This window comes from Stegostoma tigrinum, chromosome 37 (genome assembly GCF_030684315.1).
Source record: "Stegostoma tigrinum isolate sSteTig4 chromosome 37, sSteTig4.hap1, whole genome shotgun sequence".
NCBI classification, from domain to species: Eukaryota; Metazoa; Chordata; class Chondrichthyes; order Orectolobiformes; family Stegostomatidae; genus Stegostoma; species Stegostoma tigrinum.
The window spans coordinates 18201562-18227747 of record NC_081390.1 but is presented as its reverse complement, the minus strand read 5'-3'; the positions used below and the strand labels follow the sequence as shown (position 1 = coordinate 18227747).

The following is a 26186-nucleotide window of genomic DNA, read 5'->3' as shown; positions in this document are numbered from 1 at the left end:
CCACTCCAGTCGTTTTGTGTATGTATTTATCCTGTAATTGACTTGTAAAGAGTACATTTTAATCATCGATTCCACTATTTGTACAAATCGTGTTCTCAACGCATATTCAAAATCTTGGTTTTTTTACTCTTTTGGAGACACTAGAACAGATTCGCCATCTTAGCCCAATTCAATCAGACCACAGCTGACATAAATCTTAACCTCATTCACCCACGTCAGTTATGTAACTTTTAAACCTTAAACAAAACTTTGTAAATGTCGAATGAACCTGCCATCGAAAGATGGAGCAAGTTTCAGACCTTGCCTTCGTTTTGTTTCAAGAAATACTACCTGGTGTTTCCCTCGTCAGCCCAGGTCCAATTTTTGGGATGTGTTCCGTTGTTTGGAACTTTCCCATCTGAGAGCATGCCTTCTTGCTGAAAAATCCTTTAATTACTGCAACCATCCCAATTCCGATCAGCTCATAATCTTCAGTGTTCAGGGGAATTCAGAGCGTTTCACGCCAATGTGGTCATAACTTTTACCTTGATATTCGAGTCCAACTTTAACAAAAGCATCTGCAGTACTAGGTTTCAGTACAATCTTAGGCCATTCTATTTCTAAACAGACAGCCCCACAATTCAATGAAGAAGTTGAAAGCTACTCAGTTCCTCTATCCATTGCACTGCCCACAGTCAGAATGCTCCATTCCCATTTAAAGACCTATTTTAATTAATATTTGTGCAATTAAGTAGAGCTGAACTCATCACCTTGAGACGATTTTCAAAGCTTTCCTTATTTTTGTAAACAGTACAATTCCTGATTTTAAAATTTTGATTTGATTTATTATTGTCACATGTACCTAGGCACAGTGAAAAGTTCTGTTTTGTGTGCAGTACAGGCAGATCATACCACACAAAGAATTTAAATGTGATGGATCGAGGAATACAAAGTTACGGCTGCAAAGAAGGTGCACAAAAAGCAAGATGACATTAGGCTTGAAATTTGAAAGGTCTGCTCAGCAGGTTAGAAGCTGCTTTTGAACCGTTGTTCCATGTGCTTAAGTTTTTGTATCTGCTGACTGATGGAAGAGGTCGGAAGAGATTTATAACTGGGTTAGGAGGGGTCTTTGACAATGTTGGCTGCCCTTTCTGAGGCATTGAGAAGTGTGGATGGTGTCAATGGATGGGAAGTCGGCTTGTGAGATGGACTGGGCTGTGCTCACAGCTCTCTGTAGTTTCTTCTGTATCAGTTCTTGTTTTTGAAAGAACTAAGCTTTCTGATACTTTACCTGTTTTCTTTCATCTTCCAGATATTTTTTGCCATTTGAGGGGGATGGGGGAAGCCCATTATAAATGGGGGGGGGGGGGGGGGGGGGTATGTTGATTGACTTCGAGCCACCAGAAACCTAACCAGATGGTCACCCTTCTGGAGAAAAGTCGGGGTGGGGTTTTGCTGGTGGTGGCTGATTCCACAAACATGGCTGCCCCAATTTACTAGGAGAGTGAGCAGGGGAGGCATGACATCTGAGCCCAACTTTTCCTCACCTAATGTTATCCTTGAGAACAGTTCAACACAAGTCACGAGATACTGAGCAGGAGCAGGAACCCTGGCTGCCCCGCTGCCCTTTGTAACCTGGCAGATGGAGACAATTCAATACAGACCAGGGATCAAACTTGGGAGCTTTATCATCTGTATAAGTGCTTTCATTCTTTTGAAAGTGCAGCCAACAGAGTGGGATCAAATTTCCCTCCATTGGTTTGTGTGAACCGGCTGATTTGGTTATCTCCACATCAGAAAAAACCACTAAAAAGAAAGGGTAACAGTTCAGCATTAGTTAGCTGGTCTTAGAACTACAAACTGAAAGGACATTAATTTAGATAAATGTGAGGTGCTGCATTTTAGTAAGGCAAATCAGGGCAAAACGTATATAACTTAAAGGCCTGGGGAATGTTGCCAAACAAAGAGACCTTGGAGTGCATGTTCAGTTCCTTGAAAGTGGAGTCACAGGTAGACAGGATAGTGAAGAAGCCATTTGGTATGCTTGCTTTTATTAGCCAGTGCACTCAGTATAGGAGTTGGTCGCTCATGTTGGGGCTATACAGGACATTGGTCAGGCCACTTTTGGAATACTGCATTCAGTTCTGGTCTCCCAGCTATAGGCAAGGTGCTGGTGAAACTTGATAGAGTTCAGAAAACATTTACAAGTATGTGGCCAGGCTTGCAGGGTTTAAGCTACAGAGAGCTAAGAGGTTGAGGGGTGACCTTATAAAAAATCACGAAGGGCATGGATTGGGTAAATAGTCAAGGTCTTTTCCCTGTGTAGGGGAGTCCAAACCTAGAGGCCATAGGTTTAAGGTGAGAGGGGAATGGGTGGTGCATGTATGGAATGAACTGCCGGAGATGACGGAGGAGGCTGTTACAATGACAACATTAAAAAGGCATCTGGATGGTACATGAATAGGAAGGTTTTACAGTGATATGGGTCAAATGCTGGCAAATGGGACTAGATTAATTTAGGATATCTGGTTGGTGTGGACAACTTGGATCGAAGGGTCTGTTACTGTGCTCTACGGCTCTGTAACTCAATAAAACTAGCTCTGGCTCAGTTCCAGGCGAAGGGGTATACTTACTGAACTACTTGGAACATCTTTTTTAAAAATGAGAAATGAATGGTATCATTTTGTTGCAAGCTTGCGAAACAATGTGTTGCAATAAAACTTATTTAGAGGGTGCTAGCATCATGACAAAAAATGGGGATCTAATCAAACTGTTTACACAGCCACTCAGGTTCAGGATGGATCTGTATTCAGTATCAACTTGATCCTCAGAGATCACTATTAACCTTTAATCAGCTGCTTGTGGAGAATGAATTGAATTAAGCTGAGGGCACAGAAACAAGGTCAAGGATTCTGTAGCCTTACCTGTTTTATACACTGCAGCCGATCGTTCGTCTGCTGAATGTGTCTGTCCATGGAGGTTACTGTGTTCATCTTTATCGTCTCTTGCTGGCCTCTACCTGAAAGCCATTAAACTTTTCCACTCTGCAAAATAAACAGAAAATGGAATCATTGATCAGGGATTCAAGAGCACTAGACAATCCACTCAAACTGATCACTGATGGCACTAGACTATTCATCTTCACATGTGGCAGGGACTGAGAATGCAAGGTGCTGCATTCCAATGTTGTGGGTCACCTAGCCACACCTGGTCAGGAACGCAGATTTTCCTGTCATTGCCAGCTGCTCACCTGGCACTGACACTGGTCGTAAAACGCTGGTGGTAATGGACAGTCTTTATAAACTATACTCACAGGCACTCCATTCTGACTCAGCATTTTAGCACCAATGTTCTCCGACAGCGGGAGCAAGGGCGATGGAGCAACAGTGTAAACTCCAGCTCGCTCCAGAATCAATTCACCTTTTGCCAACCTAAGTGGTTGCTTTCCTTTTAAACATTTTCTGTAGCGTGTGACGCTCATCCGAGGCAATAGAATTCTTCCCATTTCAGCCTCTTGGTCTTGGCATCAAGCATTCCCAACCATCAGGTGGAGGGGTACAGTAAGGATCCCTCTACTCACCTCACTCCCATGTTGCGCACCTAAGAATCCCAGCATCCTACAGCCAGACGTTTTATTATCCACACAAACCAGCCTGAGAGTTTTACCATTTGGTGAGGGGCCATGAACGGTTGCATGAGATGGGCTTTTGCCCACAAGAACAAAGGTCTACTGGCACCGACATAGAGTTCCTACCTGTCAGCCAGGAAGCCCACTTGCTCCAGAGGTGTGCCATACACGTCAAAACAGATTCATTCAAAATGTATTCTTTTACGAAGCTCCAGAAAACGGGACTGTAATTCCATAAGTCCCATCAATTATGAGTTAAGTTGCCAGGGAAGAAAGCCTGATGTTTAATCTCTGCCACACCCTGGCTTCCCAAACATTATAGCTATAAATTACATTGAATGGATAGCATAGGAATAGTCCATTCAGCCCAACTGGTCTACGCTAGTCCAGCAGTTACCCACGCTTACCAATGGGCCTGAGTAAGCATAGCTGTGATTGTTCTGATTTCCTTCTGACAGTGCAGATTACACATAAAGTGAACCATTTGGGTAAAGGGATCACAGAGTAAGGTAAGAGCCTGTGGAAAGTGAAAGGCAGGGAGACAAGGGGCCAATAATGAGGAGCAAAGTTAAGCTGGTCGGCTGCAATTTTCCCGAATGGAGGATATAGACAATTACCTTTAACACCTCCCTTATAAAACTAGATTAAAGCAAGGAGGGGAATTGTTGCTTTAGATGAGAGGCATACTTATTGGTGCACAGATTAACAGTAAGAGCTTACAGCTAGCTCCTTTAACATATTAGGCCACTCCCCCAACCACAGTTTGTTTTGCTCTGTTTCACACAGATCATTGTTGGGCTGATGGGGTTGGTGGCCAGTGGCCAATTAATGGAAGCAAGTTGGTGGGCGGCGCTTAAATGGAGAAAGGCAAATGAGAATTGTTTAGACAACGTGTTTTTAAGAGTTCGGCCCCCATTGAGCTCTGGGTGAAGATATACAGCTAAGGTATGGATTGTGGGCTTGGGGCAGCACTCAAAGATACGAGGCAGAATGAAATCAATTTGCTTAGTGCTCAAGTAATACCAAGAGGAATACAAAATACGGAACTGGAATAATGAATATAAAAAATCAGCACAGCTATTGGCCATTGTATTATCTCTGCATGTTTCAAATGGTTTTCACAATGGCTGTAAAAAGGCCCTGACATTTTCCCACCAATTGCTCCCATATTAAATTTACAAACAGTTACACCTGACCCATGGCTACAAAGCAATGTAAAAGTCAGAATGTAATTCCAAACAGCAAACAAGGTAACTCCACGTCACTTGAGAGGCAAACTTGATTTAGCGACTTCAAATAATAATTAAAACTGTTGGCCTGAGCCAAAACAACGTTAAAAATAAAGGGGTAGAGAAAGATCACAGTTGTGAGATGTCAGAACTGGAACAGTCTCTAAATAGTCACGAACTCGCTCGGCGCTTGGATACACAGCAAACTTTATTTTAACCGGCACTTTTAATAAACCAGCAAATGGTATATACCTCAAATATCGGACGCTTAACATATTATCGCAATAGCCAAGTAGTCAGTTGAGGGTGAGTGAGAAGGCCCTCTGCTGATAAATAATAATGCAAATTTACTGTAAATAAAACTTAAGTGTTTTATGCTGTAAATGAAGTAGAACAGTCATGCATACAAGCCTACAACACATTTCTATTACTTAGTGTGTGTTTTTACATTTGATGAAGCGGTCCGCATATTCAACCAGAATTTTTGATCCAACAGCACATTTCTGGTTCCAAAAGGTGCCAGTTAATCAAAAGATAACAGAACGTGAAGCTGGATGAACACAGCAGGCCAAGCAGCATCTCAGGAGCACAAAAGCTGACATTTCGGGCCTAGACCCTTCATCAGAGGGTCTAGGCCCGAAACGTCAGCTTTTGTGCTCCTAAGATGCTGCTTGGCCTGCTGTGTTCATCCAGCTTCACACTTTGTTATCTTGGATTCTCCAGCATCTGCAGTTCCCATTATCTCTGATCCCAGTTAATCAAAAGTTTGTTTCATATATTTTACTAATCGGAAACATCGCCAGATGCTTCCAAGAGATGAAAATATTCTCAAGAGAATAAATAGAGACCATTCGCTCCATTCACCTAGCCCCCAGTAAAAGAAAGTTTACAGTCTCTGTTGTATTACCTAATCCATGCAGTTTCCAAACTGGAGCTCACAACCCACACAGAGCCCAACAGGGATTGTGGAGTCATAAGCAAATTAGTTTTTAAGCTTTCTTCCCCCCCGCCCCCAGGAAAAGCACAGACATCCCTTCGATATGTGATGCTATCATTTGGAGCTTAAGGGAGTGGGGAGTGTCCCTGGGAAAGGGTCAGTGTTTCAAGCAGTCTTTTGTGCTGTAAGAATCAAAGCCAAAGCTGACCTGTTTCATTGAATGGAGGTGGTTTTCAATCACTCTCCCACCGTACGGACCATCCTCTTTCTTGGCCGCTCTATGAAGACGCACTCTTCCCAACTCAGTTCTAAATGGATTTCTCCCTAATGGCTCCATTATCTCAGATCATTGTGTAAATTTATTTTACATGCTGGTCATTTTGACCATTTTCAAAAGATTAAATTAAAATCACCATATTTCTGGATTTTCTGCTCATGTTTTCTATTTATTTTACCTGGGGACCTTTCTAAAAGCAATTCTCCCAAAGATTCTGCGTAAGTATACTGTATGGTGCCATTCTAATACATATTGTTTATGAAAGTTCCAGTTCTTATTACCAGCTTCTAGTGAAAACAAAAAATGCTGGAGATCACAGCAGGTCAGGCTGCATCCGTGGAGAGAGAGCAAGCTAATGATGAGTCTCTCCCCACAGATGCTGCCTGACCTGCTGTGATCTCCAGCATTTTGCTGCTTTCAGTACAGATTACAGCATTTGCAGTAATTTGCTCCTGTTTTTAGTTTGTGTTTGGATATCTCCGATCAATGCAGAGCCTCAGCAAATTCAGACCAGTGAGAGGGACTTCAACAACATGCCTTTGGCATTCCTGCAGCAATTGAGAAACATCCGCCCAAGAATGGATTCCTCTTAGATTATTGGCATTTAAACTCAGACGACAAGGTTAGTCACCCTGGAGCATAGGGCTTCATGCACCTGTGGAATCTAACCCTCAGAGGAAGCCCTCAGGACAGAGGGGAACAATTGGCTAGAAGAGTAAATATCAGCTTCATTAGCTCCTTCACAATATCAGTTTCTCTTTCAACCCTTGATCCCCTGGCCCTCTTTCTCTGCCACAGTCCTCATTTCTTGTTTTCAAAAATGCTTCAAATCTCTCCATTATCTGTCACCGTCAACTCAATCCTCTGCTTCCCCTGTTCACTCCTGCCCATTTTCCTTCCTTATTCTAAAGCACTTGGAGATGTCCTCACACGTTACTGGAAGTGGTTGTTAGAAGAACATACGAAACAGGAGCTTCAGTAGGCTGCCTGACCTCTCCAGTCTGCTCCGACATTCAGTCACATCATGGCTGATCTGATCTTAGCTTCAGCTTCCGAATCCTGCCTGTTCCCCATTCCAGTCACCATTGCATAACATGCAATAGCTTGGGACTTAGTGTTGTGCACACACACATTCATCCACAGCTCAATGTTTACATTTGAGGCAATTAGTAGATCGGAAACGTTGGTGTAGGAGATGACAGAAACAAATAGTTTTCAAAAACACAATCATTCAAAAGACTCCAAACCATCCATGCAGGCTTTACAGAAATAGACAAAAAAGTGTGCGACTGACTGAATTCCACCTCAATGAATCTGCTTTTGCCCAAGATTGAAATAGAACGCAAACAATGAGAGGCTCTAGGGCTGACTGTTTGCGCAAGTCCCATGCCTGCAGCCATCGGAGACCTCTGTGATAAAAAGGCTAAAGCTCAGCTCTGTCTTCAGTCCCATTCAAAGTGCGTAATATTTAAACAGGCTTCCTTGGAAACTCTCTAATGCACATACTCCACTTCCTAGCTCCATACTTGTGCAGCATAATAATAATAAACATTTGTGGGCAAACGTATATCATATATATGCTACCAGTTCTGTTTTAGACTTTCCTTTGGAGATATTTACAGCATGCACGTAAGGTGATTAAACATTTTGTCAAAATGCATGTATGCGAATGAAATTCTAAACCAGATACACTATAGGACATGCAAAAAGCTTCAGTTTATTTATTTGTTTTAAAATCAAGATTCAAAGTGGTTGCAAGTGTGCGGGGTGCAAGTGATCCGGGGTGGAAGTGATCCGGGGTGCAACTGAGCCAGGACACAAGCATGCTGGAGCAGAGTAAGCCTGTTTGTACAGGAATGCAATAACCAGATTCAGGGAGCTGCAGCTGTCTGGAATTCCAGACTGAGTTGTAAACATGCACAACTGGTTAGCTTTGAATGTGGAATTCGGGAGCATAACCACTGAGGGACAGGTCAGGCATGATCAAACTAGATGGCGGTACAGGTTCAAGGGGATGAGCTGCTACATCTATGTGACATCTTACTGATTCTAAGAACCAAATTTGCGGAACTGTCACCTTGAGTGCGAATTGTGACAGCTCTGTATCAGCCTGCCTATTTCCGTGACCTTACCGCTGAGGCTTTCAGGTTCCTGGGAACCTGAAATCCAAATTCCTGGGACTCTCCATTTTAGCCTGTTCCTCTGTGGTAACCTTCTAAAGATTCATTGCTATGATCATCTTCTTAGTCAACTCTTCTAACCTCTGCTTTTCAGCTCAGTGTCTTTTCTGCTGTCTGCAAATAGCTGCAAGTCATTTTCTTACGGTTCTGTTTAAAACATTCAGCCGTACGATGTCCAAGTTCTGAAGAAACGACGACGATTGTAGCTTTCATGCGTTCTTGGTGCACTACAGGAACAGACTTCAGGTACTTTGCAAGTTGCACCTATAAACTGAAGGTGGTTTGCAGTTGGCCCCTCTGACTTGTCTCCTTTGCTCCTTATGTGGGAACCCAACTGTGTCGCTGGACATTTTTCTGCTTTCATTCCTGGTATCATTATCTTTCTCACCAAAGAATTTTTAAAAATAAGGAAGCTATGAAGTTAAAACCCCAAATGAGGTGTCCATAAAGGTTTATTGCAAGTTCACATCCAGTCACAAATGATATGACAGCTATTATTACAGAGATTGTGAAGAGGACTTGGATGGTGGGTCTCACTCCTCCAGGATTATAATCTGTTCTGTTCATGTATCTATGTCTCGTCATCATAACAGGCATTATGGTACTCCTCAGTATTAACTCTTTTAGACCTTTACATCCTTATACAACAGGTACCTGCCCATTTCTCATGTAACAACACCCTTCCGTGCATCTCTGCTGGAATCTGACCAGCATTCCTCCCTCTAACAACACATTAACTGACCAATCATCCCATTGCCCTTTGAGGGATCTTGATGTGTACAGAGTGGTTGCTCTGATTGCCTACTTTACAACAATCTTGAAGCTTGAAGCAAGTCATTTGGGCCTGGGACCTTCTCCAGCCATTCTCCATCTCTCCTTCCTTATATTTCTGACATAGCATAATCAAGTTACTTTGAAAGTAACTCTGACAATAAATGCTTTCAGACATCCTGAGGGTGCACGGGATAAAATGTGGCCTTTCTTCTCTCCCTGTGTCACCCTCTGGTGCCTCACCCCCATGACCATTAATCCTGTAGAATTTTAATGAGTGAAAGTGTAGAATTAAATTGTCAAAAAGCACCATCACTAACCCCAAAATCTTCCTATTAAGCACTGCCCCACATTTTGAAGGGGTTGGAGATCGATTTTGGCTTCTCCACCAAAGCATTACTAGAAAGATGTCAGACAAGGCAGGAGAAACAGGAACAGAGGAGCAGCCATATAGCTCCATGAGCCTATTCCACCTTTTGGGGGAGATCAGGACTGACTAACATTCCATATTTTTGTCAGCCCCCTACTCAGGCTCCAACAGCCGATGAATGCCGATCGCCATGATGATTGGGAGGGGGTGGTTTGGTGGATGCACAAGGAGGGAGCATGGTGGGAGGTGAACATTCAAAAGGAGCTATATCATTGCAGCATCCTTCAGGACGAGGACTACAAGTGGGAAAAGAGTTGGAATCGCAACAGAATCAACGACCAGCCAAATGGGCATTTCTGCAAACCAGAATCATTGCCTGCACACCAGCACCCAGACAAAGGGGATCACTATTTTATCGCAGCTAACTCAATTGATATTAAATTCAACAACTTTAAACGCCGAGGCAAATCACAGTGTCAACAAGATAATCTCGCTGAATCCTGCGGAATTTGCAGAACAAATGGCAACCTCTGAATTAACTGCATGTGACCAAATGAAAGATTGCTCAATTAAAAATCTAAACAGATTAATTACAATGTGTGAGTATGTTCTGCATGGTTTCTGCCTGTCTCACAAAGAAATATCCTTCAGCGAATGTGTCACCTCAGCAATTCTGACCATGGCTGTGTAATGCAGTGGGTTCTGTTTTTATTCACTTGTGGGATTTAGATGTTGCATCTATTATCCATTCCTAGTCGCTCCTTGTGGCATGCTTCCTTATGGAACCACTGCAGTCCACATATTCCAAGTCAGGAATGGTAAGTGACTTGAAGGGGAACCTCCTCTGTGTCTCACTGTGTGCAGAATTGTTGGATGACTAACATTTGCTGCCCTTCAAAGTAACGCAGTGTGTGGAGCAGTGTTTTGAGACAGAGCTGAGGAACATGCTAAAAGTGCTATCTAAATGCAAGTCGATTGTTGTTTTTGTGGCAAACTATTCTTGAATTCTTTAGAATGTGCCACTCCAATTTGTCTCCTTACTTTCCAAATTTCATCTTTCTGAGGTAGCCCCACTTTTTAAAGTGGGGATGATCAAGAGCAAAGATAGCAAATCTCCCACACTGTTTCATATAAAGGATCATTTCAGCAGAAGAATTTATTTGCCCCAACTATCAAAATCCATATTAAGCCAGCAGTGAAACTGATGGTGTGTGCGTGAGTGTGCATATATGCACCGGCATGAGACAAGGAGACAGCAAGAGTGTGTGTGAGAGAGTGAGCGAGTGAGAGAGAGCGCGCGCGCGCGAGGGAGAGAGAGAGACACAGACAGTCTGTGCCTGCATGTGCGTATGATAGAGTGAGAAAGTGGTGTGTGAGAGAAAGTGGTATGAGAGAAAGTAAGAGAGTGAGAGAGAGACACAGAGTGAATGAGTGAGAGGCAGAGAGAGAGAGAGAGCTGTGTGTCTGAATATACGTGTCAGTCTGTGTGAGAGAAACTACGAGTGAGTGAGTGTGTGTGAGCGAGACAGAGTAAAGAGCGAGAGACAAGGTGTGCGAGACAGAGTGTGTGTGCATGAACCAATGTGGGTGCGTGTGAAAGAGAGAGAGAGGGAGAACTGAAGTCTCATATTGAACAATACTGCTAGATGCTAAACTCTGATTTAAAATGATTGCGACAGATGCAATGTTGCAGGCTGTTCTGCTACACAGCAGAGGAGATGAGCAGGGTTGCACGCAAACATTTGCATGGGTGAAAGCAGCTCCATCAGAGGTCATTGCTGGGGAGATGTGTGCAGAGCTAATGGAATCTGAACCATGACATGATGTTTTCATTGGAGCCAGATCAGATCCCTCTAAATCTTGTCTCCTGGCTCGCCAGGTCTTGCGAGCCTAACCCGCAGCCTACACTTTCTGCCAGTGTCCATCGAAAACAATCAGTAAGGTGGACAGCACAGGAGCCTAGCAGTCAAACCTCTCTCCTGTTTCCCCTCCCATCTTCCTCTATGGCAGAGCCAGGGCTCAGGCAGAATATTCAAGGCTTACTAACAAGCCAAATGTTCCAGTGCCTCAGTGACAATGACAGCACACCTCTCAGAACTCAGAATTAAAAGCAGAAACTAAAATTTGAATTAATATTATGTCAACACCATCTGTACCAGTATGGGTGGGCTTCCATTACACAGGAGTGAAACTTCCCAAAAAAAAAGGTTTATATCTCATTGCACGCTGACACATCTTTCCCACTGAGATAAGGCTTTGAAAATGCAGGCAAACAGACCTTCCACATATCCATCCCTGCTGCTTTTAATTACAGAGGAGCAGAGGCATGCATGCTGTCCTATGGGTACTCATTTCAACAGTAAATTAAAACGTGCAAAACAAAAAATTAGCAAATGGAAAAGAAAATCATAAGTCACAAGATAAATATTGGAACATTAAGCCAGTTACAGTGTTCTGTACCTTTTCTGTCACTAACTGAGAAGCAATCTCACCTCTGACTCATTCAAGTTCTGCCTCAGAGAAATTAGTGCAAAAAAAAAATCAGGCTGACTCACTTGTACAGGAGTTGGCAAGTGCTGCTTTGGCAGAAGTTCCTGCCTGCTTTCTCAGGTAGACGTAAAAGATCCTGTGACTCTGTGTCCAAGCAGAGAAGGGAAGTCCCAGGTAATACTAACCCGTCAACCTGCTAATGACCAATCTCTCTGCTAGTGGGATCTTGCTGTGTGCAAATCATGTGTCACAGTTCTTCCAGAACAGTATGACGACTGGATACAGCTTCATATAGTATAGGAGCTTGGCTAGACTGGCCCCGCAGCATCGTGTGAAGTCTGGAATTATTATCTCAGGAAGGATGTTACTGCCGTACACTGCACACAATGAAAATTCACCACACTTGTTCCCAGGGTGCCGAGTCTGTCTCATGAAGTGACTCTCGGCCAACTGGGTCTCTATTTTCCATACTTCAAAAGATTGGGTGGCCATCGTATTGAAACCTACAAAATACCGAGAGAGAGAGAGAGAGAGAGAGAGAGAGAGTATGTAGAGATCTATCCCCTGGTTGGGGAGTTTAAAACTAGGGTGCACAGTTCAAAAATTAGGAGGATACCACTAAGGTCCAAGATGTGGAAAATTGCTTTTTTTAAAATATGGAGTTGGGAATCTATGGAATTCACTGCCACAGATGCTGTGGGAGCTCAGCCTTTGTGTGTGTATAAGGCAGAGACTGGCAGATTTCTGTTTACCACTGGCATGCAGGGTTAGGGGGACAGGATTGGTAAAGACACTGAACAGTTTGATTAGCCACGCTCACACTGAAAGGACAGAGCAGGCCTGATGGGCTGAACAGTCTACCCCTGTTCCTCTGTAAAGCTCTTAGAATACTTGATACTGTGAAAGGTGCTATATGTGAAAAGGTGGCTCAGTGGTTAGTATTGCTGCCCCACAGCTCCAGGGACCCAGGTTCGATCTCAACCTTGGGCAAATGTCCATGTGCAGTTTGCACATTCTCTCAGATTCTTGCTGCGGTTTCCTCCCACAGTCCAAGGGTGTGCAGGTTAGGGTGGATTGGCCATGCTAAATTGCTCCGTAGTGTCCAGGCATGTGCAGGCTAGGCAGATTAGCCATGGGAAATGCGCGGTTACAGGGATAGGATAGGGCGAGTTGCTCTTTGGAGGGCCAGTGAGGACTCATCGGGCCAAATGGCCCGTTTCCACGCTGTAGGGATTCTAAAATGATAAAACGCAAACCCCTTTCTCTTTGTGGATGCACTTGGCCCATCATACCTGTGCTAGGTCATTGAGACAGCTGCCTAATAAGACCCATTCTTTTTGGCCTTTCTCTACTGACCTGCAATTTTTAAAAAAAATTTAAAGTAAAAATCCAATTATGAAGAAAGTAATTTTCTCCGAATACTTGAGATTTTTGGTCAATTCTTTCTAATTCAATACACAGGGTTGCATTGGATTTTAAACAGGACTCTTCAACGGGTATAGACAGACAGAAATCAGAAATTTACACACAAGCAACAACTCTGTCATTGCAACGACAATCACCCAGTTGGCAAGGAACCAATCCAAGCAACTGGTTCCCCAATGGACAACAAACGTCACTAACTGAAAGGAAACATCTAATGCTTTGATGGAGCAAGACAATTCAATGCACTGCCAGTCCTTCGGAAACAGATATGTCGCCATTCTGCAAGTAAAATGCCCTGAAACACATCCATATGTCTGGGTGATTGGAGTTAACTCTTAAAAGAGAAATCGTTCCAGGATTTGAGTGGCAACTTAAACATAACCCCATTGACTGACAGCGTCGGGAGAAGTCTTAAACCATCACTTTCGGAGAAATCGTCACAGGATTTGGGAAGTGGCTGGCACAGCTGACACAGTGTGACTGGTCCTAGTTGAAGGGAGTGATGTGCCACCTGCTTGAACTACTCATGGTTTAATACAACTGAGCAGTTTTTCAGGCCACTTCAGACAACAGCCGGGTCAACATGAGCTCAGGGCAACCAGAAGCCTGTAAAGGGCAAGAATGGTAGGCTTCTGCATGCAGGGACTTGGAGAACACGCGGAGTTTTTTTAACATCAACACCAGCACAGCAGTAATACCACGGGACTGGCAAGCAAGAGACCTGGTAAACTAATGTACTGGGGCTAGGGGTTTGAATCCCGCCATGGCAGATGGCGAATTTGACCTCGATGAAAATCTGGAACTAAATGTGAGCTGAATAGCAACTATCAGTTGTCAAAATACAATTCGCCAACAGATATCTGCCTGCCTTACCCGCCTGGCCCCATGTGACTCCAGACCCACTACAAATGTGGCTATCTCTTAACTGCTCAAATTAAAAGAATTAGGGATGGACAATGAGTGAGATGGCAGTGATGCCTATATCCCATGAACAAATAAAAATGCTCTTACTGATGTTATTATTTTTAAAATTCACTGCCCGGGGCAGTACAGTGGCTCAGAGGTTAGCACTGCTGCCTCTCAGCTTCGGGGATCTAGGTTCAATCCCAACCTTGGGTAACTCTCTGTGTAGAGTTTGCATATTCTCCCCGTGTCTGCGTGGGTTTCCTCCGGGTGCTCCAGTTTCCTCCTACAGTCCAAAGACATACAGTTTAGGTGGACTGGCCATGCTAAGTTGCCCTATAGTGTCCAGCGATATGCAGGCACAGTGGGTTAGCTATGGAAAATGGAGGATTACAGGGATGGGGTAGGGGGTTGGATTTGGACAGGATGTTCTTTAGAAGGTCAGTGTGAACTCAATAGTCTTTGTGGCCTATATGACCAGCCGTTATTACCCATCTCTATTTGCCCAGAAGGCAGTTGGGTCTGGAGTTACATGCTGGCCAGTCCAGGTAATGATGGCAGATTTCCCTCCCTAGAGTGCATTAGAGACCCAGGTGGGTTTTCCACCCTACAATTGCCAATGGTTTCACAGTTGTCACTAGACTGCTAATTCCAGACTCTTACTACTTTCAAGTTTCACTATCTGCCATGGTAAGGATTTGAACCCAGGTCCACAGAACATTATCAGAGTTTCTGGATTAACAGTCCAGTGATAACAGGTCAGTAGGCCATTACCTTCCTTCATATTCAATGTAATCCAGTTAAACTACAACTTTTGAAAAGCAAAGCAAACGTTCCTTAAAAAATGGACAAATGTTCCTTAAAAAGCAGGCAAACGTTCCTTAAAAAAAGGGACAAACGTTCCTTAAAAAAAGGGACAAACCTCTCAGGGTAGACACAATGTGGTGGTGGAACAAGTAAGATCCCAGGTTAGGTTCCACTGTTTACTAAACCTCATCAGTCTTGGGGAAGGGAGGTGACAGATGTCAACCCTAATACCTGCTTCTTATCACTGTATAGTGCAAATCGTATTTATAAATATGATTAAACAGCTCCAGACACTTCACAGGAACGTTAAAATTTGATAAGGAGGGAATGTTAAGCACAGAAGACCGTCATTTGCAAGTCTTATCCACGCCGGTTTTCCACAGCAGCGACTCAGTCAGCCTCAATCAGTCTGTCCTTTCCAAGCAGCACATTATTGTTTAATTTTGCAATACCTGGTTGAAGGCCAGGATTGAATGTGCCACCTGCACACTCAGGCAGTACACTCCAGACTCTAACCATGAGCTGCACAAAACAACAGATTCCCTCACAACCCCCTCTGCTTGTTATTCAGACAGGTGATGGAAAGTTAATCAAGGAGAAGAGAGAAGGAAAGAGATAGAAAGGTTGAGGGGAAAAAAAAATCCAGAACTTAGGGCAATGGGGGGGTCCTTTTTTAATTCATTCATGGATTTGGGCAATACTGGCTATACAAATATTTACTGCCCAGAGGGCAGTTTAGAGTCAACCACATTGCTGTGGGTCTGGAGTCACGTGTAGGCCAGACCAGGTAGGAACGGCAGTTTCCTTCCCTAAAGGGCATTAGTGAACCAGATGGGCTTTTTACCCTCACAATCAGCAATAGATTCATGAGTCTAATGATCACCATATTTCCAGATTTTTACTGAATTCAAATTCCACCATATGCTGTGGTGGGATTCGAACCTAAGTCCCCAGAACATTACCTGGATTGATAGCCTAGCAATAACACCACTAGGCCATCACTAGTAAAAATGGGGCAAGGAGTGGGGATGCTGACAGGCTTTTAGGACTGGGGAAGCTCAGTGGATTGACATAGGGACATGGGAGGCCAAGAGAAGAAAAAGAAGTGAGAACTTTGAAAAGGCAACACTTGAACTTGGCTCAGGGAAAGCTGTGCCCACTGTGGAATGACTATGTCTCTGTATTAAACATGGGACTGAAGGGACTGGCATGGGCATGTGATTACTACAGACTGGGTGCCACTGAGAAAGAAAGGGGCAGGAATCGCAATGTAACGGTGAGATCATGAGAGATACTGAGAGATTCAGAGAAATACACACACGCCTCCTCATTCCGAGACACGGTGATTATCCCAAATGATAACAGTGATTAGAATGAGAGATCCAAAGAACTTGGATTAAAAAGCTGAGAATGAAGCCTTTCAATTCAAAGGCACTGCATATTTCTGTGACAAGTGACAAAATGAACTAAACAGTATTCAAAGCACACTTCATAACATGCAGGCTTTCAATGGATGCTGTGCACACAGGATTGGTACAAACTGCCTCACAAGCATTTAGAAGAATTACACACCACACAAAGCCTTGTGTTGGGTACAACTGGGAACAAGCTTGTTCATACGCTTCCTGTTTAGGAATACTTCATCTGGTGAAAGGTGGTCTCTGATAGTTTTTCTTAAAATTCACTCATGGCACATGGTCCAGCGTTGACTGCCCATCCCTTGTGCCCTGGAGAAAGTGGTGGTACACTTGCCTTCTTCAACCATTGCAGCCCATGTGCTGTAGGCAGACTCAATGCCATTTATGGGGGCCCGGAAAAAAAGAGAGTTCCAGGAATTTGATCCAGCAGCACTCTGAAGGACCAACTATACATTTCCAAGTCAGAATGGCAAGTGATTCAGAGAGGAGCTTGCAGGTGGTGGTGTTCCTATGGAACTGCTGGCCTTGTCTGTCCAGATGTAAGTGGGTATGGGTTTGGAAGGTGCTGTCTAAGGAGCACTGGTGAACCACTGCAGTGCACCTTATATGCTGGTATGCACTGCTGCTTCTGAATATCGGTGTCAGATATTTCTCGATGCAGTGCCAAACAAGTCAGCTGCTTTGTCCTGGATGATATCAACCTTCTTGAGTGATAGTGGAGCTGCACTCATCCAGGCAATCGGGGAGTATTCTATCCTGACTGGTTTCTCAAGGATGGTAGACAGGCTTTGGCGAAATAGGGGGTGAGTTACTTGCCGCAGTATTTCTAGCTTCTGATCTGCTCTTGTGGCCACAATTCAGTTTCTGGTCAGTGCTCACTCCCAGGATGTTGATATTGGGGGATTCAGTGATGGTAATGTTGTTGAATTTCAAGGACTGATTGCTAGATTCTGTGTTATTGGAGATGGTCACTGTTGAGATGTTAATGGGTCAACATCCCATGAATTTTTATGCTCCTTCTTTCCTCATACAGGGGTATGTGGACACTGTCTCAACTTCCTGCCCGAATAGGATTGGGTGTGAAACATCTGTCAACATAAAAAGCATTAAGCTCTGTAGTCTTAATGGCTCTACCCCCACACTGCCGCCCACCCCTGTTTCTGCTGAAATGGCCAGGTCAGTGACCTTTGATCAAGCCAGACAGTTGTCACCACTTGATATCGCATCCTGTCATTATCTCACACATCGTGACAATCAAAGGTGTATCCTTGTTCTCGTTATAGCAGCGTGACCACATACTCGTGATGTTTCAGATGTAGTAACTGTTTTACGAATCTGCCAATTCCAAGGGTATAAAAGCAGGAACTGTCCCCTGTTCAGGGAGAATCGTTCATGATACTCAGCACTCTGTGCCAGGTTGCATACAGCGATCCTACGCAGCTTGTATTTGCTTAATAATAAAGGATTGTGTTTTTGTAACCAGGTCAGTGTCTTGCTCTTGCATCAAGTCCGTGAAGGTCTCTGAAAAATGAACCTAACAACTGTCTGGCTCTGGGTGGCACAAATATCAGTTATCACGAGACAGCCCAAACCTGAATGTTATCCAGATCTTGCTGCTTTTGGACACTATCTGCTTCAGTGGGAATGATAAGCTCTTAATTTAGATTGCAAGAGGAGACAGCCTATTGTGGCCTCCTCCATAAAAGGATCTCCCTTCCTACACGTGTCTTTATTTCTTCGTTCATTGCTAGAACCAATTTCATTTTTGAGGCCCTTCTGCCCCTTCAGGGTCCCTTGCTACCCCTTCTCAGTTACCAACTCAGGCATGGCAGACACCCTCTAGGCAGAAGGGAATCCTACTGGGAGCCTCCTTAGGAATGCTGAATTATTCCTAACCCAGGAACATGGGTCCAAATCCTAGCTAGCCATCAGACCAGCCTGATGGTGAGAAAGCTATCAGACATGTATCAAAGGTGATGTCAACTGGCAGGAAATAGTAATTGCGCTCAAGTTGTGTCAAGGAATACTTTTCAGGATCCTCAACCCAAGAGGGTGGGTGCTGTCTCAGTATAATGTCTCATCAGAAAGACGGTACCCCTGACAGAGCCACCCTGCCATTTCCAGAATACCATCGCCCCATTTTCGCAGGGGAGCAGCGCTGGCAGACAGACTAAAAATTAGGTCAAATTGAGCGCGTGGGTCACAGGTTGTCAAATTTGGAATGAGCTCTCACTGTCAAGAATCTGAAATGGTGTATACAGGTAATCTCAGTGCAGAGCTTTCTACTACTTTCTATTCTCCTGTGGATATATCAGATTTTAATGATCATTCAGATACTCGTTAATTCAGTTAACCTCTGGCAGTAGTGTTTCAGATGAGCGTGCTCGTTGTGGGAACTTATTGTACTTTGTTGGCTTAACCATGAAGAACCCCCAAACGGACAAGCGTAGGCTTGATCTCAGCATGATTGGGCTATGGCCAAAGAGACCATAATAAAAGGATGAGGTACAAGGTGTAAACTGAAGGTGAGACATGGAAAGAGTGAGCCATTTGAGGTATGAATTAAGAGTATCACAAACTCACAAGCAAGCTAGCACAAACACAACAAACTGTCAACAACCAATTGATGCTAACGTGCTACTTGAGTCAGGTGTGAACACTGAACAGGGATTATTAGGAGACAGAAATACGCTTTAAAGATATACAAGAAGGTCATTTATCTTATTAGAGATGACTAAAACATCAACACAAATCTCTGCAAAGTGATTTCCTCCAAGGTTTATACACATTCTAAACATATCTTGGATCCACAGAGGATATTGCAGATAGGCCCATTTGATTCCACAACCAGATATTTTATAGCTCGCTTTAAATTTGAGCATCAGGTAAAAGATGGTAAAGGTGGCTTTTAATTTTCTGGATGTAAGCTGGAACATGGGAAACAGTGGAAGACAAGGTTTAAAATGAGTTACCAGAACACAGTGCACTGTGTCTACAATTTTGCCTTATCCAATGTTGGAAGAGGAGGCTAGACACTTTGGGTCCACGGTCCTATGTTCAGGGCAGTTTTGACCAGTGACAGACTTTTGATTGGATATTGCGAGGGGACCAGTTATGCATGTTTAAGAACACTTGGTACAGTAACAACCTTCATGGCTGTTTCCTAGGTGATACAGCAGAAAGGGAACACATTTCTCTCACTCTCCCTGAGATAGCAAGAAATGCAGATGCTGGAATCAGAGATAACATTGTGGAAATGGAGGGCCACACAGCAGGCCAGGCAGCTTCAGAGGAACAGAAAAGTTGACATTTCAAGTTGGGACCCTTAACTTTCCTGCTCCTCCAATGCTGCCTGGCCTGGTATGCCTCCAGCTTCACACTGTCATCTCTCCCACTCTCCGTTCTGTGTGTGGAGAAGGAAAATACAATGCTAAGCAGCTCATTACTCCCTCTGCAAATTCCCTGCTTGAAAAGCATAAAGGTTAAAAACAGCTTCAGAGACACTGAATGGCTGAATTTTCAAATCAGTGGAAGAAATAGAAAGAAATGCTGAATCCACAGCCTTGGGTTTTTATCAAAGATTCAAAAGAAACTGAATGAAAGTTTCTCATCAATGTTTGAGAGATCCAAATTGGTGCCAGAACTGGGCTTCACTGATTCTTTTGTCGTTCCTACATCACCCCCTCATTGTTGTGTTTTTTCTTGTCTCTTCGTGAGCATTTTCTTTGCCAGGACCAATCCCATTTTTGAGGCTTTTCTGATCCTCCAACGTTCCTTGCTATCTTTTCTTGAGCATCAGCACTTCAGTTATTTTGTTTTAAGAAGAGAATAGAGTTTAAGTTATGAAGTTATAAAATTGACAATTTGCGGTTCTTTTCTGCACAGAGTAGAAATCATTTGCTTTTTAATTTGGCAGCTTCAGTTCATTGATAGAACTCTGAGTCATAAAGTCACAAATTTCAGCCCCATTCTGCATTCACATAATTCACAGCGGAATGAGGCAGTGTATTAGTGTCGGATGTGCTTTTTGTCAGGCAAAATGCTATACTGATACTGTGCCTGTCTTCTTTGGTAGATTCAAGAGGCCCCCCAAAATACTATACTGAAGAAGGGCTGAGCAATCTCTCTCCTTTGGCCAACGTTCAGCCTTAAGTTATACTGCTGAAAACAAAGTCTGGATGTTCATTTGATTGCTGTTCATAAGCCCCCTGTTATGCAGAAATTGGGGATCATGCTTACTCAAAAATAAAAACATTGGAAAAGTATTCCTAAGGCTGTTGGTGGCATTCTGTAAGTGCATGGTTTCCGTTTTCACAAAGAATGAAGGCACTGTGTGGAGAAGAAAAGGTCAGATAATGAAAATTGGCATACAATCAAGACTCCCCAGTTTATTCCTTCTGCTGTTATGTCCAATAAAAGCCTTGGTGCTGAAATGAACACAAACAACATAACCCTCTTGAGTTGTGAAGTTATTTTACAGCTTTTTGAATTAAAATATTAGCAATTTAGCTGTCCGATGTGAGACAAAAGGAGAAGTTGTGCTTTTCTAATAATGATCTAGGTTGGGTGGGTACATCACTGACAGAGGTCTGCAATATTAGAGGAGGAGAACATTCAGGGGCGTTGAGCGAAATTTGAAGCAGTAATCAATGGACCATAGCAAAATGCTTGTGTATAGCTTCAAAATTCTCAATGAATAACAAAGGATTCAAAGAATAAAAGGAAACAGAGACGGCATGAATGGATCCCTGACCATGAAATGTATTCTAATAAAAACAAAGTGATCATTACATTTAAGAGATAAATGAAGAAAAATAGAAAGTGTGAAATGAAGGAAAGAAGAAATAAATCCATTCATGTGGAGTCAGTATGAGGCTAAGTGTTGAACAACTACTTCCTGCAGTGATAGAATCATAGAAGATAGGAGGAGTAGGCCATTCAGCCCATTGGAGCCTGCCCCACCATTCAACATGACCCTGGCTGAATATCCAACTCCGTGCCCTGTTCTCACTATCACCCCGTTCACTTTGATCCCTTTAGCCTGAAAACATTGAATGCTTGGGCCTCAACTGTTTCCTGTGGCAGAGAATTGCACAGGCTCACCACTCTCGGGGTGAAGAAATATCTCCTTATCTCAGCCCTCAACGGCCAACCCAGTATCCTTAAACCATGACCCCTGGAGCCCTCAGTCATTGGGAACACCCTTCCTGTGTTCACCTTGTGTAGTCCTGTTGAATGTTACAGGTTTCCATAAGATCCCACTTTTTCCAGAGAATATGGTCCTAACTAATACAGTCTCACTTCACATGTCAGTGCTACTATCAGAGATATTCCATTATTTAGTAACGACGATGATAAGAAAGTAAATATATACCAAGGACAGATGTAATACAAAGCAGACAGGAATTTCACCAGGGCTGAGGCCAAGTCTCATTGCTCTGTGAAAGTGACATTAATTGTCATGGCTAAGTTGACATTGAATCTGCTATTTACCAGTGCTCTGCAGATGGCATTGTACATAATCACATTCCAGCTCCATCCCTCCAGTGATACAGAGATTTATCAAACGGGTTAAGTCCAGGTTTGATCATTAGTCTATAATTAATGTAGGTCTCACTGCAGGCCTATCTGCAGATTTGCGTGAGCAAACTGAGTCTGTATAAATGATGTATGCTTCAGACAAGACCTGGTCAACATTCACGCCCACACAACTGCCAGGCCATGACCATTTCCAGCAAGGCAAGATGGGACCATTTCCCTGAGACATTCAATAGCAATATCATCTCTCAATCCCCAAACCAACATCCTATCGGTTTACAATGACCAGAAACTGAATTGGCCATCCAATTACTAAGGTTACAAGAGAAGGTCAGAGGACAGAAATTATCCAGTGAGCAACTCACCTCCTGACTCCCTGGTGCCCGCTCACCTATGATAAAGTTACAACTAAGGGGTGCGATGGAAAATAGCCCACTTGCTTGGATAAGTACAGTTGCAACAAAACATCTGGGACAAAGCAGCCCACTGGATGGCCACACTACCCACCACTGGCCAACATTCAGGTGCCCCAGCATCGGTACACACTGCTGTGGCTGCTATCATCTATACAATGCACTGCAATAACTCACCAAGATTCCTCCAACAGCATCTTCTAAACCAGCAAAATCTACTACCGAGGAGGGCGATGGGAGCAGGTGCATGGGAACACCGCTACTTGCAGGTTCTCCCCCAAGCCACAGCATCCAGTTTTCAAACCATACCACCTTTAGAAACACACGGTCAAAATCTCAGCACTCCTCTCCTTCCTAATATCACACTGTGGGTGCACCGGCACCCCAGAGGCTGAAGGGGATCAAGATGCAGCTGCCCACCACCTTCACAAGGACCACAGGCATGAACAACAAAAGCCAGACTCTGTAACGATACTATTAGCATTAACTGTTAGCAATGCAAATATGGGCACTGTCATAAACAGGGGCAATGGGTCAGCTGTAGGCCCAGCGAGAGAGGTTCACCAGGATGTTAAATAAAACCACAAAGAACTGTGGATGCTGGAAATCAAAAAACGGAAATTGCTGGAGAAGCTCAGCAGATCTGGCAGCATTTACAGAGACAAATCCGAGTTAAGGTTTTGGGTCCAGTGACCCTGCACGTAATTTCTGTTTTTGTTTCACCCGTATGTTGTCTGGGCTGGTGACACTCAGCTGTGAGGAGAGATTGGAAAGATTGTTTTCTGTACAGCTGAAAAGGCTAAATTGGAGGGGGCTATTGACTTAGGTGTGCAAAGCTCTGAGGGGCATAGACAGGGGTGGGAGAAAGATAACTTCTCTTAGTACAGGGGTCAATAATTAGGGGACACAGTATTCAGGTAAGGAGCTGGAGGTTTAAGAGGAAATTTGAGGAAATCTCTCTTGATCCAGAGAGGGGTAGAGTGCAGAGTGTATCGGGAACTCACTACTTAACAGGGCAGTAGAGGTGGGTTTTATCGAGCCATTTAACAACTATTTAGATGACCACTTCAAATGCTATAATGGACAAGGCTACAGGCCAAGTGTGATTAGCTTAAATGAATGTTTGATAACCAGTGCAGGCACGATGGGCCAAAAGGCCTCATTCTGTGCTGCAAAAACCTGACCCCACAGGTAGGGGGTGCACTTTTACATCTGGCTTTCTCTTCAGCTATTTTGAATTGATACAAAAACTTGTCAAGCTCTGATTTCTAACTTCACAGCACGCACTCAGTAAGATGTTCTCCACCTAAAGACAATTGGATAATTATCAGAAAAGGAGAAAAACTGAAGGGCTGTTGGGGAAAAAGTCTTTGGTTGGGCTAGTCCAGTTGTTCTTGCTGAGAGCTGGTGTACTTACAATGGGCTGAATGGCAGAGGCCATTTGTCAATTCTATGATACGAGGCTGTGGGCCCACAATGTGCTGCCTACCTCTGTGCACACACTGTATCTCATCAATGCGCACTGGCATTTGTTTCTGAGGGTGATGGAGTTAAGCCGCTTTAGTTCACCAGCTAAAAATCTATTGTGCAGGCAAGTAGAGAAAAGGGGGGAGAGTGTGAGAGCGAGCGAGAGAGAGAAAGACACACAGTAGGTGTTGTGGAAAGCTGTCAGAGAGGCAAAAGCCCAGTTCAAAAGTCAGGTTCGATCACCAAATTTATTTTGAGGCATTCACTGCAGTACATAAGAGCTCAAAATCACTACTTGTTGCGTTTTGGGTCAATTGTCTCCTTCTGGACGATGTGAACAAGCCATTGCAATGCATTTCAATGGGCAAGCGATGTTTATGCATTAAAAACATTGTGTGCAGAAAAGACTTGAAAAAGATTGCTTTGACATTTCTAAAGTCATTAAATTTATTACTTGTAGATAAATTGACAGGGAACGAAAAGCCACATGTCGATTAAATGACGTGGGGACTTCAACAACATCCTGGGCATATGTGAAGACGACACTGAGCTTCATGTCTCCCTTCGCCACCAGGTGACTCTCTTCACTGCAGAAGCTGCAAGGCTCGCCCTCCTTTACAAATAGCACAGATCTGTTTCGTTAAGCTGTCATATGCTATACAAATCCTCCACCACTGATTCCTAACAGGGTGCATTAAAACTGACACTCTCTGTCTGACCTTGCAGTTATTGATTAACTAGCTCCCCATTCTTTCCCGTCCTTCTCTCCTGCAATCTCACACTAATGGACACAGCTCTCGAGAGCTCAGCAAAATACTGCCCTGTGTAAACTGTGCCTGCTGCCACTGAGTGAACTGCACACAGAACCACTCCCCCCCCCCTCACTTTATTTGGGTGAAAGAGAGAGAGAGAGAGAGAGAGAGAGAGAGGAAAATGTAAGGCATTTCTCTTTCAGTGAGAAGTGTTCAGATTGCACTGCCTGTTACTGATTGGCAGATTTACGACATCACTAAATCTCTGCCAGGGTGAGTGCTGTTACAGCCATGGAATAAACAAAGCATTTTTGAAGACCGAGGAGGTAGAGGTTAGAGGTTAATTTAATCATTAAACACTTCGGGACTGAAAATTCTCTTTCATAAACCCCCTTTGGCTCAACGTTGTAGAATGGACCACAGCTGCTTGGTTGTCCTTTGTGAAAGCCAGTAAGACACAGAGAGAGGTTGGCTGGGGGCAGAGGTGAAAGTTATGTCTACTGCCCAATAACACAGTATCATTTCCATTGTTTCTCTTCGAATGTGTAAGTAATCCCAAGCAGCCAGAAACCCTCTTGGGCCACACATGGTAGGATGTGTGCGTGCTTGTTCTCATGTGTCTGAATAGACACACACAAACACACACACACACACACACACACAAAGAAATTGTTTCACATTCCCTGCAACGTGCTATCAATCTCCAGTCAGTCACTTGCACTGTGTATTGAAGGATGGCACCTGAAAGACAGGCACTATAGCAGCACTGACTAACAGCACACGAGCCCTTTCCCGTTTGGCACTCCACAATGAATGCCAACCATAACCACAAGGCAACCCGGGCATGTTAACAGAGCAAGGGAAGGACTCACTCACAGAGCCACAGTACCCACTTGGTGCCAGGCGGCTCCTCAATGCCAAGTGCAACACAGACAAAAGGAAAGAAGGTGGCAGACAGGACGGCCAGCTGTGTAGGAAAATAATCCTGTCTTGCATCAGGCCACGAATTGGAATCGGTCTCCAATCTGAAGCCAATACCCTGGCAAGTACAAAAGCTGTGGGGCCCTCTGGAGAGAAGAAACAAGCTCATATCTCAGTAACCCTTTCATCACATTCTCAGGACAACTTAGGGCACTTTCAAGCCCAGTGAGTGATCTCTGCATGCAATTTAGCCAGTCCTGTAATCTCAGCAAAGAAAAACTTGGAACTGTGAAACTAACAGGCTACAAAAGACAGTTGCCCCACTCCCAGAATACACTCCAGTTTCTGCCACAAACTCTTTCGTCAAACAAAATTAAAGATCTCACACATTAAAGTTCAAACTGAAACCACTTTTGCAAGATTGTTTGATTTAAAAGAAATCGCCTACGTTTCTTCTTTGGGCAAACTTTCCCCTCTGACTGTTTTGGAAAACTTCTGTTCTTTGAGATACTTAAACATTCTGTTGCCCGCGTCAGAAAAGCAACTATAACAATAAAAAAAACAAGGATTGCGATAGGGAACTCAAAGTGCAGCAGAAACTAAGTTGGGGAAAGGACAGCCTCTTCATACTTTTGATACCAAGGTTGACTGAAAATCGCCTTCAAAACAAAATCAGTCTTC

At 43.7% G+C, this 26186-nt stretch overlaps 1 protein-coding gene across 21 annotated transcripts in view; it reads right to left on the bottom strand.

The window, feature by feature from the left end:
- The window catches only part of zmiz1a (zinc finger, MIZ-type containing 1a), a 467693-nt gene that overhangs the window by 230184 nt on the left and 211323 nt on the right, over positions 1-26186 (bottom strand). For all 21 annotated transcript variants that reach the window (XM_059640362.1, XM_059640366.1, XM_059640364.1 and 18 more), the window contains one exon: positions 2904-3023. In XM_059640362.1, coding sequence (XP_059496345.1) covers positions 2904-2972 — 69 coding nt within the window. In that variant the 5' untranslated portion in view covers positions 2973-3023. The remainder of the gene's footprint in view (positions 1-2903; positions 3024-26186) is intronic.